The 14,707-nt window shown below is 42.8% G+C and overlaps 1 protein-coding gene across 1 annotated transcript in view; it reads left to right on the top strand.

Annotated features, from left to right (window-relative positions):
- The window catches only part of gtf3c2 (general transcription factor IIIC, polypeptide 2, beta), a 63,086-nt gene that overhangs the window by 6,069 nt on the left and 42,310 nt on the right, over positions 1-14,707 (top strand). Inside the window, exons 5-12 of the mRNA XM_063222125.1 lie at positions 1,626-1,800; positions 2,486-2,761; positions 3,195-3,274; positions 5,763-5,840; positions 7,517-7,630; positions 10,320-10,547; positions 11,249-11,360; positions 11,688-11,796. Of these exons, the coding sequence (XP_063078195.1) occupies positions 1,626-1,800; positions 2,486-2,761; positions 3,195-3,274; positions 5,763-5,840; positions 7,517-7,630; positions 10,320-10,547; positions 11,249-11,360; positions 11,688-11,796 (1,172 nt within the window). The remainder of the gene's footprint in view (positions 1-1,625; positions 1,801-2,485; positions 2,762-3,194; positions 3,275-5,762; positions 5,841-7,516; positions 7,631-10,319; positions 10,548-11,248; positions 11,361-11,687; positions 11,797-14,707) is intronic.

The following is a 14,707-nucleotide window of genomic DNA, read 5'->3' as shown; positions in this document are numbered from 1 at the left end:
GGTATCGGTGATCGGACCCAAAAAATGGTGATCGGAGCACCTCTGAATATTTGTGTGTTTGTTGCAGTTGACTATTTAAGTTTTATTGCTTATTGCAGGGGTGGGGAACCTATGTCTCGAGGGCCGTTTATGACCCTTGAGGCAGTTTTATCTGGCCCCCAAAATTGTTTTAATACTGTGCAGCATACACAGCCCCAATTGATTTGACTGTTGTTTCTCAAAGAGAATATGTACTTTTAGTGACTAACTTACTAGAGTGTAGTAGTTTTAAAGGGTAGGACACCGGCAAACGCACACAAGATAAAACCCACTCTGGACCAGCAATGTTGTTATGATGTAGTTCAGTGTTTCAGCAAAGACTGAAGAGACCCGTCGACGGGCCCATCTGCAGTCAGTGGCTACAGAGTTGCGTACAAGCAAACAAAGATGAAACTCATTCTGGCCTAAGACCAGGTGGTGGCAGCATAGCCCACATCATCTATTAGGTTTGGCTTTTTTAACATCTGATGAAGAGCGCACAAGCCAAGAGTTATCTGAGGGTTTGTGACAAGTCTGTTGTTAGTAATGTCTGAGGGAATACTGCCCTACAAAGGCAAAGTGGAGCAACGACACCGACATTGAAACTGAGAAGAAAGCCCTAAAGGGACACTATGCAGGAAATGGTCAAAAAAGGTACTGCAACTATGCTGCTCATTGAAACTGGGCTGCTTATTGCCAAATGTGATCTTTACATGAAAGTTTACTAAGTAATGAACAAATATTTTCTAGTATGGTCCAAGTACAGTCGTTTTTGCAGCTAAAAATGTCTACTTTTGGAAATTCAAAATGGCGGACTATGGAGAAGATCCCCCTTTTCATGTATGAAAAGTGCAATTTTTCCAGTCATAATGAATACTTAGAATTTGATGCTGGTGGTAAGTATTCATAAAAAGGTAACATTAGTGAATGGGCAGCATGAATTATGGAAATGAACAACTAAAAATCTCACACAGTGTCCCTTTAAAAGTATTGGTATTAGGTTGGACATTGCAGATACTGCAAACTTGACATACTGTAGCAATATCTCTAAAACAGGACACAATTCGACCTTAAGGCTTTGCCTCACAAGATAAATTATGTGTAATGAAGACCATTTTCAGTCTCAACTCAATTTTGGCATTTAGTTACTGAACTTTGCCTCTGAAGGGCAGAAGACTGTACATCCGGTGCTGTACACAAGTTATGAAGAGAGTAGCATAAAATGACTGTCCCCTGACCTCAGCAAAAATAACTGTAACACGAAGTAATTACCACTGACTAAAAAAAGCCATATGTAAAGGTGCAGTCAAATAGTACAAGGTAGCCTGCTCCACACCACTTTTAGGCTCCAGAGAGCTGATATGTCACCCCACCCACCAGTAACTTGTACTTAACAAGTTACAACACTGTGTTAACCTTACACCTAACAACCTAAGATATTGCACATTTTTAACAAAAAATGCAGTGCACGGGGCTCTGTTTTACTGAGATCGCGATTTTCGTATAACGATAGATCTTTCAACCCTATTCATATTTTACCTTGTGATCTTGTTTAACCTCATATTTAATCTTGGTGATGATTTTTTTTTGTCTTTGTTCATTCATAGGGCAATTGAGTACCTGCACCACCTGACGAGCGTTCTAAATAAGTCAAACAAAGACTTCCATTCAAAAGACGATGACGAAGACGAGGATGAGGACGCAGATGTGGACAAAGACAAAGACAACGACGAGGAAAAAGACGAGGACAAGGCTCAGAGCACGAAGAACCAGAGGAAGAAGGTAGGAATTGGCAAGGAATTCACAATACAATATTATATCAATATTACATAACGATACCGTATTATCAGAATGTGTTGCAATACATGGATTATTGCAATACATGATGGCATTCAACATACATCAGTAGGCTAAATGTGTAAAAATAGACCTTGATTAAAAGTTTCTCTGTACACTCTTGTTGTACATCTCATCACAACTGAATGAAAGCCATCAGGACAGGCGCATGCTCGCGTACCATCCAACCAATATTTTTACTTCTTGATTTTATTGTCTTAAGAATCGAAGTCATGAATCGATTTACTGGTAGTATATTGTAAAAAATAGTATTGCGATATTCAGTATTGTCATGCCGATTTAAAGGGGTATGCCACTATTTTGGGGCTTAATACAGTTAAAATTCTTGGCTGGGGTTTATAAAGGTGGTAAAGTGTCCTATTTTTCATGTTTCATGTTTCACGTTGTCTTGCTGTAAGACAAGTTAAAAGAAGGAGTATGTAGCTAAGCTAGTGAAAGTCAATGCATCACCTCTTTTAACTTGTCTTAAAGCAAGACAACGGCTTACATGAAAAATAAGACACTTCACCACCTTTATAAACTTTGGCCAACGATTTGAACTCTATTAAGCCCCAAAATAGTAATATAAATAGTAATAGTTTAATTTTTTTTTTGCACATCTGCTCTGTAGAAGGAGGCTCTAGGCCGGGGGAGGGGCAAAAAGAGGATGGCACCCGAACCAGACAGTGACATGGCCGAAGACTCCGACTTCGTCCCTGAAAAGGATGATGATGAAGATGAAGATGGGGATGAGGAGGGGGACAGCGAGTACATGGATGATGATGATGACGACGATAAGGAGTTTTCCAGCCGTGCTGTGCGCAAATTCAACTGTTCGCGAAAAAAACGACAACTGCCATCTACTGTTTGCCTTTTTCCCCCGAGAGAAAACTACAGGCTCAACTTGGTGAGTCCAGATTGGTTGGCGAACAGCCTGAAAATCCTTAAATTGTTAATTATATACTAGGTGGTCTGAGTTGTGTATATTTTTTTCAGTTATACATTTTTTTCTACTTAGTGCTCTGAATGTGCGCTCAACTCCCAATTGTTTTTTTACAAGGTCTTCGGGTGCGAACGAACAGCAATGTTCACATTTTGTAGAAAAGCTGCACTCTTGGTTGTGATTCTTGTACTTTATTTTAGTGAATTACTGTAGCATGACAGACAGACGTTTGACCTAAGCTATGTTGTCATGCTAACCCACTAAAATGAAATACAAGAATCACATCCAAGAGTGAGGCTTTTCTGCAAAACATTTATTGTTTCTTACCGCACTACTACATGCACAAATGTAAGTTTTGAACCAAAGTTGTAATAGTGCTGTATGATTCTCTCTCCAGATTCAAGGTACAGCTAGCAATGGGCTCCCGAATAGGCTGATGGAGCCGGTGTGGAAGACTTTCCCCGTATACAAGGAATTGTGAGTCTTTGCTCTTTCAATTATGCAGTACATTTCTTTTGTGACTCTACCAAAAAGAGCAAAAAGTAAAAGTCAATGGTAGGTCGGAAACACAACACGTTAGAGTTGATCAGGTTTGTATGCAAGAATACAATATAATAATATTTTATGTTTCAAAAAGTGTTACAGCTTCAGGTCCAGGGTTTTCTGTTACTCTCAGGCCTGTACATGATGCATGTTTTAGGTGTTGTTGGTACGTATCAGGATATTTTTAAATGTGGATATTTTTTTCATCCTGTTTAGGCGTAAACGCAACATGTGGATAAAAATAACAACTTCATTGTAACATGTGCGTTTAAGTTTTTGTTAAATGGGATATTTTTAAAGAAAGATTTGATATGCGGATTTTAAAACGTTTTATGTGGAAACAGAAGGCCAAAACCAATGCATTTTCAAACAGCTTCTTAGCTGCAGTGCATTTGTTTGATTTAATTAGCCACTGGTGCAGTGTAAGGATCCCTTGCAATTAGGCTTGCTTGAATGCTACCCTGAACTGAACACATACTGCATGTACTGTATGTATACTGCTTACTTTGATCCACTTTTAAGCACTTTGCATATAACAGCTGCAAGAACATGACATAAATCGTCAATATAGCCAATATGCTCCCACTATGGGAGGTCAGCCCATATATTGGACTCTTATTTTGGTGGTGTGTGCTTGCGTTGCACAATGCTTCAGGTCACTAGCCACAAAACATGAACTTTGTAGCAGAGACACCGAAAAGCTCTTCTCATATACAGTACAGTACAAGCAAAACATGTAAAGTAGCTCGCCCCAAAACTCAAAGTGTATGTGTGTCTGTGTTCTCTGTGTGTGTGATTTGATTATTTACGCTACCACATAGGGCTGCACGATTATGGAAAAAATCATAATCACGATTATTTTGGTCAAAATCATAATCACGATTTTTAATCACGATTATTGATTTTTGCAGATTTTTTTGAAAATTATAACAAGATGAAATATAACCAAGAATGAATTACATACGGGATGAGCAAAATAAAATGAATTGTAATAATTATGTAAAGGCAATAGCATGAAACTCAAGTGGACAGATTTCTGTCCAGAAACACCAGCCTGTCAGTATGTTCTGGCTTCAAGGACGCTCTCAAAAGTAGAGCACTATTGCCACGATTAAATCACGATTAAAATCATGAGTTCGATTTCACTATCTTATCACGATTTTGATTATTTCTCGATTAATTGTGCAGCCCTACTACCACATCATTTCACAGCTAGATGCCTATGAAGTTGTTGAAACACTATACTGTATACTAACACTATGTACCCGGAGAGGGAGAGATATTAAGTTTAGCTGTGCTGTAGAGGCTGTGATTTCTGACAGCAGATCCCCTCCTCACTCTCCTAAAATGACCCCCAATGCATAATGTCTAAACTGCCCTGCCTACCTAAGGTGCAGTGGGCATAAGATCCATTTGCGTTGAGGAATGTTGTTTACAGTGTCATTTTACTACTCTGCAGTGCAACGCCAGAGTAGTCCCTGAACAGTACTGGTGGTACTATTATAGTGATCAAAATGGCAGAAATTTACTTTTTTAACCCATTTTGCCTGATGACTCGTATATGTTGTTTGACCTTTGGTGCCTGGAGCGACTATACGCTGCATTCAGGCTCTTGAGATTTTAACTTTTTTTTTTTTTTAATGTTGGAATGTTACAGCTGAATGAACACATTATAATGCTTGATGGGGGTCTTGGGGTGTAAAATGTAACTTATTTCATGTTTTTATGTGCATTAAAGGCTGAGATATTTAGGTTTTTATTGGCTGAGGGCTGAGCCCTATCTCACGCCTTTCGTAAAGTCTTCACGAAAAAAATAGATTAATTTTCGTGGTGCATTCACGTTATTGCCCGTTTTTCGTGGTAGGGCAACGAAACGCTGCCTATTCACTTGAATTGCCCCACTGCTGCTATGGTTATCCAAGCGTCTGCAGGGGCGGGGAGGGGATGCTGACAGAACACTGCTGATACACTGCTGAAACGCGTTTCGTTGCCCTACAACGAAAAACGGGCAATAACGTGAATGCACCACGAAAATTAATCTATTTTTTTCGTGAATACTTCACAAAATGACTGAGATACGGTTGGGCTACTCTACCAACAAGGGCTTAGGCATTCAGCAGGCGTTTTTTGCAGGTGCTTTAGGCATGAATGGGTTAAATTGGTTTACTTGAGGGAATATAGGATTCAGTGTGCAGCACAAGAGTACAGAACTGTAAGATCTAAAATCAAGTATGGGACAGTTTTAATAACTTTGAAATATTTGGCCGTTGGTATTGGTCAGGCTGGCATAGAATTGCTTGTATTTGGCTTGGATTGTATACATTGCGTCTTGCTCTCTGCCCTGAGAGAGTCATTTATTATAACTACCATCATGGCTATCTTAACTACTGTAAAGTAATTGTGTGTGTTTGTTTGTTTTCAGCCGTAATGAAAACCTGCTGCCGTGGGTCTTGCCTGAGTGGATACCGTCAGCCAAGGACTGGCAGTTTCTTACCTCAAGGTGCGTTTGGCTACACATAAAATTGGGTTAAAATGTTTACATAACTCTTCCAATTATGTTATGTTATGTTATGTTATTATATTATATGTAGGGCTGGGCAACGTTATCGCGTTAACGGTGCATTAAGTATTGAGATCCATATCGCCCGACAATTGTGTTAACGCTTAACGCAGCAGGGTTTTTTGTGGGTTTTTTTTTTGCCTTTTATGACCGTCGTTCGTTACTTTTATTTTGAAAGTGTCAGCGCGCTTCTGCTACTGCTTCCAGTGACTGCTGTCAGAGAAAAAGGCATCAGGGTCTAGAAAAGTAGGCAAAACAAAATAGGCATAGCCTAGGACATCAACTTATGAATGGACACTTTCTGTAGGACTATAAAGGTCTACAGTCTTCATTGCGCAGCTCTCGAGCAGGATGTGGCTCGCCTTTGAAGCTGGCAAGGTTGTAAGGCATAGCGTGACACGTTATGCTGTGTATCAGCTGTCAATAACGCCACGCGAACTAGCAGTGTCTATAGCTGACTGATAATGCCCCAATCAAAAAGCTGACCGCGAGATATTAAATTAATCAGGCAACGTTTTGGTTTCTACATCTGCGCTGCACATGGCGCTGGCTCACTGAGGCTGTCTACATCATCGTGCAGCACGTTGGTTTCGGAGCACAAACCAGGCTTCAGGGCACAGTTGAAAAATCAGCTGTAAAAGAATTCAATTTTCGCCGACGCTTCCTTGCTTCTACCTTCTGCGCATCACAAAGTTCTATTCACCATTCATATCTGCATCATCAGATTTCGCGGAGCCCCTAAGTTAGGCCTACCCGAAATCGGCAACCTCACGTCGTCAGCGTTTAAGTTATTGTTTGTCATGTCAACGTTATTGTTTTGAAAGTTGTAGCTTAATTGCTGAAAACAGCCATTCAATTATTATCTAGTCGCTGAAACGCCTTAAATAACAGCGACAGATGTGAGGGAGGAGAGAGAGCTACGGTAAATCCACTCTCTTTGACAGAGAGAAGGAGGGGCATTCCCACAGACACACGTCTGCCTGTTGCCTGTTCATTTCAAGTGAGAAGTGTTTTTATTTGTTTTATTTTTTATTTGTTCCTTGTAGGCCCATGTAGAGTATCCTAATTTGAGTTTCTAATATTTCAGTTCAGTTCAATCTTAAATAGCCTAGTTTAATAATTGTAGCAATAATTTGTTTCATTAGGCCTACATTGGATAGGCATATGCCTATGGCTAGGCCTACTCTATAATTTAGTCTGGTAGTCTGTATGTTGGCAAATAGGCTACATTTCTATTTTGAAAGATATAGGCCTAATATTACATACATAGGTAACAGTACTATGTAAAATATGATTATGATTGGTCTGCTTCATCTTAAGAAATGTCAATGTAGTCTGGGGCTAAAATTCCAATTCTTCCTGTGGTCGGCTGTGATAGGCTACAGTGTAGGCCTAATCAGTGATTTGGTAATCTGTAATTTTCAAATAAAATGCTGCTTTTGAAGTGGCTTCTAAATTCATTTTTGTTTTGTTTCGCGCGCTATGCGATTAATCACGATTAATCACAGAAAGTCATTGAGTTAATGCGATTAAATATTTTCATGTTTGCCCACCCCTAATTATATTATATTTAGCATCAATATAGCTTAATATAATATAAGTGGTTTTGTCTCCAGTGAGGCTGAGCCGTATGTACCTCAAGAGAAGGCGTCTGCAGCGTTCATGCTGTCACGGGAGAGACTATCTCAGGGAAACAACCCTCAGGGAAACACCCCTCAGAGACTAAACAGGTAACATTTATTTTATTTTATTATAATCACAGATTAACTTCTAAGTAAATTATTTAATACAATGAATGAGCAATTATTACATTCATTAAAATGTATTAAATTGATAAAAGCATCTTTTGTTACACCTTTGATTCCAGTTAGGTGGTGTTTGTTAAAGTTGTTTTGCTTGTGCCATCTGGCATTGTGTTGCTATGTGAACTTAATGGGAAAACCTTTAAACAGTTTAGGCATGGTGTCCTTTTATCATTGGCAGTGTTTTTTTATTCAAGGAGCTGCAGGAGACCTTTCTCAGCTGTTAGCTATTAACTTTATAATGATTTTGTAACTTCCCTTTGAAACTTTTCCTTCTAAACATCATTGCCTCATTAGCCACCATCAGGTATCTTCTTAACTCTCCCCCCCTCTCCCGTCGCCCCTCCCCCTTCCTCCTCTGTTCCTCTCTTCCCCTCCCCATCTCTCCCTCTCCCCTTCTCTCCCTCTCGCTCTCGCGCTCCCCCTCTCGCGCTCCCCCTCTCCCTCTCTCCTTCTCTCCCTCTCCCCTTCTCCCCCTCATCCCCTCTCCACTTCTCCCCCTCTCTCCCCCTCCCCATCTCTCCCCTCTCTCCCTCCCGACACTGAAGTCAGTCTCCCTCTCCACTTCTCCCCCTCTCTTGCTCTTCCAGTCTCCCCTTCTACCACTCTACCCTTCTCTCACTCTCCCCCTCTGTTCATCTCTCCCCATCCCATTTTCTCCCTCTCTCCTTCTCTCCCTCTCCCCCTCTCGCGCTCCCAACACTGAACTCAGTCAGTCTCGCCCACCTGCCCCTTCTGCCACCTGTTCTGATAAATCAGACACCAATGAAAAATAGAACAATATGCTCAATGTCATCTGAATCAATGATTTGATTTATTATGCCCTGGTTGTGTACGGTATAAAGGCGTCTGATACATGCCTGTTGATCCCGTCTCGTCGAGAGTTCCTTGTCTCTGTAAAGGGCTCTGCATACTTCACGTGCGCACTTTGGCGCGTTTGGCGCGAGAACCATTAATGACGTCATCACTTGCGCCAGACTATTCATACTTCAAAAGCGCCCTTTTACAGGCTTTCGCTCGCATTGTCGAAAGTGCCCTCTGCTGTTCATGAGAGAAACGGCAGTATCTTTCGCAACTCGCAGCGTGAGTTCTATGGATGTATAAAATAGAAAGCCAAACACGGCTGCTGTAGGGCTACTGAACGTCTGACTTGAGACTTGCCACATTGAAACATATATTTTTTGTTGTAGCCTACATTGCCAGATCATTCCAAGACCATGTGAGAGCATTGTTCTGGCGGCAGAATTTATAAATAGATCGCCGAACACAACGCGCTTCTGAACAAAGTAAACAATTGTTTCACTGAACAACATTTAAGAGAGAAGATAAAATAACTCATATTAGGACATTCAATAGGACATTTTATTATCCTCAAAATGATGCAGGATCCATTCTGTAGTAGCCTACAGTAGTTGTAGCCTCTCTTCGCAACTCCTGCTTTGTTTGCCTACCTGCATGGTCGCTGGTGGCGCACGACAAGTTACAAAAAATGTGGGGTGCACGACGTCGCCTCACGGCTCGCGCCACGGCGTGACGTCATTTTGGGTCACGTGACGGCGCGCGCCATCGTCGCGAGTGAAGTATGAAGGAGGGTAGCGCCAGTCACGACAAGTATGAATCCCCCTTAAGGGATCGTTGTCAGACCAAGCGTTTTGTCTCACTATGAGCCTGGTATAACAGCCATTAAAGGAACAGACCACCGTACCTAAACAATGAAAATATGTTCTTCTCAGAAGTGAGACGAGATGATGCGTACCTCTCCAAGCATTGTGCGACCGTCCAGTCAGTCAGAGGCGCTCTCACTCCTGTTGGCATTGGTAGCTAGACTCAGCATCCCCCTCATGCTTCCCTCCTCCTGGTTTTCCAAGTTTGATGCCACAACATACCACAGTGAAATAGATTCCCGAAGCCATCACTAAGATGGCTATCGAGTGAGATAGCTTACCTAGAACAGCTTTGATGTCTTCGCCTAACCAGATTACCTGTTTACCTCTATTATGTTTCTGGCCTTCTTGCTTCATGCTCCCGCTTTCACCCGGTGGTGGCTAAGGTGGTAGAGGAGCCTGTTCGGCATCCAGAGGGTTGCAGGTTCAAGTCCTGCTCCGCCTGACCCTCACCGATGTGTCCTTGAGCAATATTCCTAACCCCAAATAGCTACTGGTGGCAGGGTGGTACCCTGCATGGCAGCCACACGATGTGTGAATGAGTGAAAGTGAGACATACACGTATAGTGCTTTGAATGCTGAAAAGAGTGGGAAAGCGCTTTATGGGGGGCATTTGGGAAGCCTGGCTCTCACGCAGACCCTTCGTGCTTCGTGCATCTTCGTTAAACTTCGTGAGCTCGCACGAGGTAACAACCATCGTGAGAACCAGGTTAGCATTTGGGCCCCATAGCCCCACATTTGGGCTTACATTGCCCACGGGGACCCTCGTTTGAATCCGGCCGGGGTCATTTCCCGATCTTGCCCCATCTCTCTCTCCCAGTCATTTCCTGTCTACTCTCAAACTGTCCTATAATAATAAAGGCCAACACCCCCCCCCCCCCCCCCCCCCCTCCAAAAAAAAAAACCTTTTAAAAAGTGCTGTATCAATGTAGTCCATTTACCCCGTCATCCAGGTTTGAGGCCATGGAGTACCACAGCGAGCGCTGGGACTCCACCTTCTTCGTGGGCGGGCCCGTGTGGGCCATGGACTGGTGCCCGTTGCCCGACGGCGCCACGGGGCTGCAGTACGCCGCGCTCTACTGCCACCGCGGCATGGACGAGCGGCACAAGAGGAAGACCCTGCACACGGGCCCCGGCCTGCTGCAGCTCTGGGACATGGGAGAGCTCTCCTACAGAACCAGGTAGGGCAGGGTTTCCCAAACTGTGGTGCGTGGACCCCTGGGGTTGCGCGGCCTGCCACAAGGGGGTGCGCGAGCTGAATAGAGCAATGGCTAAGATGCGTGTTTTTATACAGAATTAATGAACATTACATAGTGTAATTTACAACTCCCAGACTTGTCCTGCAACAAGTTCCATTGCAATGAAGGCAGAAAAGGCGTCAGGTCTATTGGAAATGAGGATTCCCCAAAATGTGTGGCTGTGCAACATTTGCTTATGGGGTGCGCGAACAACATTGAAATGTAAAAGGGGGTGCACAAGGGAAAAAGTTTGGGAACCAATGTGGTAGGGTATGGACATGGTGTTTCCTGATTTTTTTTTGTTAGTCTAGGTCACTGGTTCTCTACTTTTCTTGGAACAAAATTGACCTTGACCTCATCATAACCCTGCCAAGCCACCTTATATTTACTTTATAAATTTACTTCCATGTCCTTTACTGTCTCATGTCATGTCTGCAACACTTCTTATTTTGTAGAAAACCCGCACTCTCGGGTGTGATTCTTGTATTTTATATTTTATTGGGTTAGCATGACAGACAGATGTTTCAGCCTAAGCCTTCTTCAGCGTCGTAGACCTTGTTTAAAAAAACAATTGGGATTTGAGCACACTTTCTGAAAAAAGGCTGCAACACTTCGTCTTCTGTCATGTCCACGTGTCCCTACAGGCCCTCCGGGGAGCCCCAGCTGTCCTACTGCCTGGCCCAGGACGAGGGCTGCGTCTGGGAACTCAAGTGGTGCCCGTCTGGGGCCTGGGAGCTCCCCTCCACAACCAGGAAGGTACGTACCGTAGGAGGCCAGGGGCTCGCACACTAGCTGCCTTTACATGGAAATTTTAAGTGTGCCAAATGTGGGGGAAAAAAATTGTTTTCAAAACAGTCGGGGGGCAAAAACATCCTCACAACACTGTATATGTGTTATCAGATAGAACAGTATAGAGAAAACAGGAAATGGTTGGAAGAGAGAGAAGAGAGAAGGGGCAGGGCCGGAAAATGACCCAGGCCGGACTCGGAACCGGGGGTCCCTGACCTTACTTTTGACACCTCTGATATAATGTATGTAAAATAGCCCCCCCGATCCTCATCATCACTCTCCTCTCCCCACCAGGGTCTCCTGATGCCCAGGCTGGGCCTGTTGGCTGCTGCCTGCTCCAGTGGGAGGGTTGTCATCTACAGCCTCCCCCACCCCAAAGCCCTGCTGGCGCACAGGAGAGACGGTAGGTTGACATGATATAAAGTAATGCCATTGGTTTCAATGGGACACCACACAGGCCGCTCAGGGGTGGCATTCTCGAAAGCGTCTTTGCTAACGATGGTAGCAACGTCCTTCGTACGAGCGACTCAACTCTGTCTCAACAGCGACGCTCACCACTAAATCCAAGGGAATGTTGTTATATCCTAAGACGGTCTTAAGACGGTTAGCAACGTCAAGAATCGAGAAACGGACCCCAGAACCAGAAAATGACCTAGTTATATTTCCAAGTATCAGGATTTCAAGTGGCCCCCCAACCTGGCCACCCCATGGTCAAAACTCTCCTAGTGCAGAGGAACTAACCTCTTTTCTGGCCAGAAACCATACAAAATTAGACAAAGCCCTGCTGGTGCACAGGAGGAAAAATAATAAAATGCAAATGTTTTGCAGTATATCACAAAACATTGCATTACATGTTAGTTTTGATGTTTTTTTGCATCTTTTCAAATGGCATTTACTTAATGTCAACAAGTCAAATAGTAAGGAAATCTGCTTCACTTGATCTTAAAATGATGAGCCAGACACGACTTGCTGATGATTCCTTTTACATGCTTGTTGTTTAGATTCAAGGTTAAGCCATTATTAGGCTGATATCGGATATCCTCCCCCATCTCTCTCCCACTTCCAGTACTTCCTGTCACCATCTCATGCTGTCCTGTGAAATAGATCCATAAAAGCCCCTAAAATAAAAAATAAAAGTGGAAATTAAGGCTCATCCCTAGTAACAGAGAACGTAAAGAGAACGTTTGACTTTTGGTTCTCTAAAGGTTGGGGTTATTACCAAACCAAAATCTACCACTTAGAAACGTTCCCTTTGGTTACAATAAAAACCAAGCAGCCATTGGTTCCGGTTCGGTCCTGGATACGTTTCGGATACGTCATTTTTGGTTCTGTTTCGGTTCTCACTGGGTTGCCAGGAAAGTTTAATTTAAGTTCCCAGAACGATATATGTGTGGTTCCTATTCCATTCCCTCGCCGTTCTCTCACCGTACCTTTATTGTTTTTCATGTTTGTTCCCTCATCGTTCCCATATGGTTCCCATAACCTTGATGGTTACATTATAGGTCTGGTCACGTCTCGTTCCCTAGACGTGCTCCTGATGTTCCCCCAACTTTGTTTATACTGTGTTGTTCAGAGCATAAGCAATGATGACTGTCCACCCGATTAAATCATATACGTCTACATATTAGTAACAGTGTTTCCTCCAGATTTAATCATGTACACAATCTATTTTTTTTAATTCCATTTCATTCATTTAACTCAACTTGGTTGGGTTGATCTAAGGTTTGGCTGTGCACACAGCATCACACAAAAGATGTGGTGAGTGAAAGAAATAACTTGAGAACTTGTTACACCTTTGCCGGTAACAAGCAGGCCCCTCACAAACAATCTGTCCATCAGCGTCTGGCCAAACCTAATTACTTAGGGCTTGTATATCATGATTCAATTGCTTGCACCTGAAAAACTCCCAATCAATCTGGTCACATGGTACTCTTGAGCCTGTATATAAACATGGACTGTCAGAGTGCTTTAGTTATTTGCCTGCCTGCCTGCCTGCTGGCTGGTCAGCATGGCACAGCATAGCGCTTGTTTACCTGCTTTGCAAGCAAGCTAATAGCGCTTTTGGCTTATGGCATTTGTTAGCTACGTCTTGTGCCTTGCTTTGTGAGCTAGTCAGTAACAGCACATGTTACATTGCTTGCTCCATTGTGCTCTTGATGTAGATGGTATGGTTATCTTTTAACTTCATTAAGGAAAACATTTGGTGTTAATTCCCACTAGATTGTGTTCATACATGCTCAGCTGATATTTCTCTCACGTTGTGGTACAGTACAGCATAGACTGATATATAAAATATAAACATCATACATGTCTTCAGTATCTTTAAACATTATTTTAAGAGAGCAGTGTGGCAACCTGATGCCAAGTGCAGGGTGTTTCAGTCATGGTGGGGGATGGGAGGTGCTTAAGTACCATGATCAGGGTACCTCAACTATGGTGAGAGATAGTGGGGCAGGACCAAAACACATTCACAATAATAAACAAGGTTGGGGGAACATCAGGAGCATGTCTAAGGAACCAAATATGCAACCAACAAGGTTAAGGGAACCATATGGGAACGGCAAGGCAACAAACATGACATGAACAGGAATAAAGTGACGGTGAGAGAACAATAAGGGAATGGAATGGGAACTACACATATAACATTCTAGGAACGAAAATTAAACTTTCCTGCCAACCAAGTGAGAATGGAAAAATAACCAAACATGACTCTCTGGGGACGTACCCAGAACTAAACTGGAACCAAGGGCTTGTGTTCCAGGAACCTTCGTAGAACTACAAATTGTTAGTAGGGATACGCCTTACGCAGCTACCATGTAGTGGTGAATACACTACCCATTTCATTTTTTTTGAAGACTTATCCCAATATCTTCTCAGAAGATTTACACAGACCGTTTTACTTTAAAAGGGAATGTGGGAAAGCACATTAAGACTTGTTTCTTTTTGGGTTTTTTTTGTTTTTTTTAGGCATGGAAACTTGATAAAAGTTCTTAGTTTATTACGTTAAGGCCTGCACTTAGTAGTCTTTGCCAGAAGGGGGCAGCAGTGGTGAGGAAATGTTACTCAGATCATCACAGTATCACACAATCAGTGATTCTGTGGAGGTTCAAAGAAATTCCTCTTGCTTATGGATCTGTTACCAATCACATGTTAACTGTCAGGTAGAATAGACTACAAAGCGCTCCTGTGGGAAAGCGAGAACAGGTGAGCTGAAATGGCATGACTCGCACTCAGTCGAGGAGAGATAAGCGTGCTCACTGGGATACAGCAGATAGAATGCTGATATATTTATACCGGAACCTACCTATGTTCCC

Source organism: Engraulis encrasicolus, chromosome 18 (genome assembly GCF_034702125.1).
Source record: "Engraulis encrasicolus isolate BLACKSEA-1 chromosome 18, IST_EnEncr_1.0, whole genome shotgun sequence".
Lineage (NCBI taxonomy): Eukaryota > Metazoa > Chordata > Actinopteri > Clupeiformes > Engraulidae > Engraulis > Engraulis encrasicolus.
This window is presented reverse-complemented; position numbering and strand designations above follow the sequence as displayed.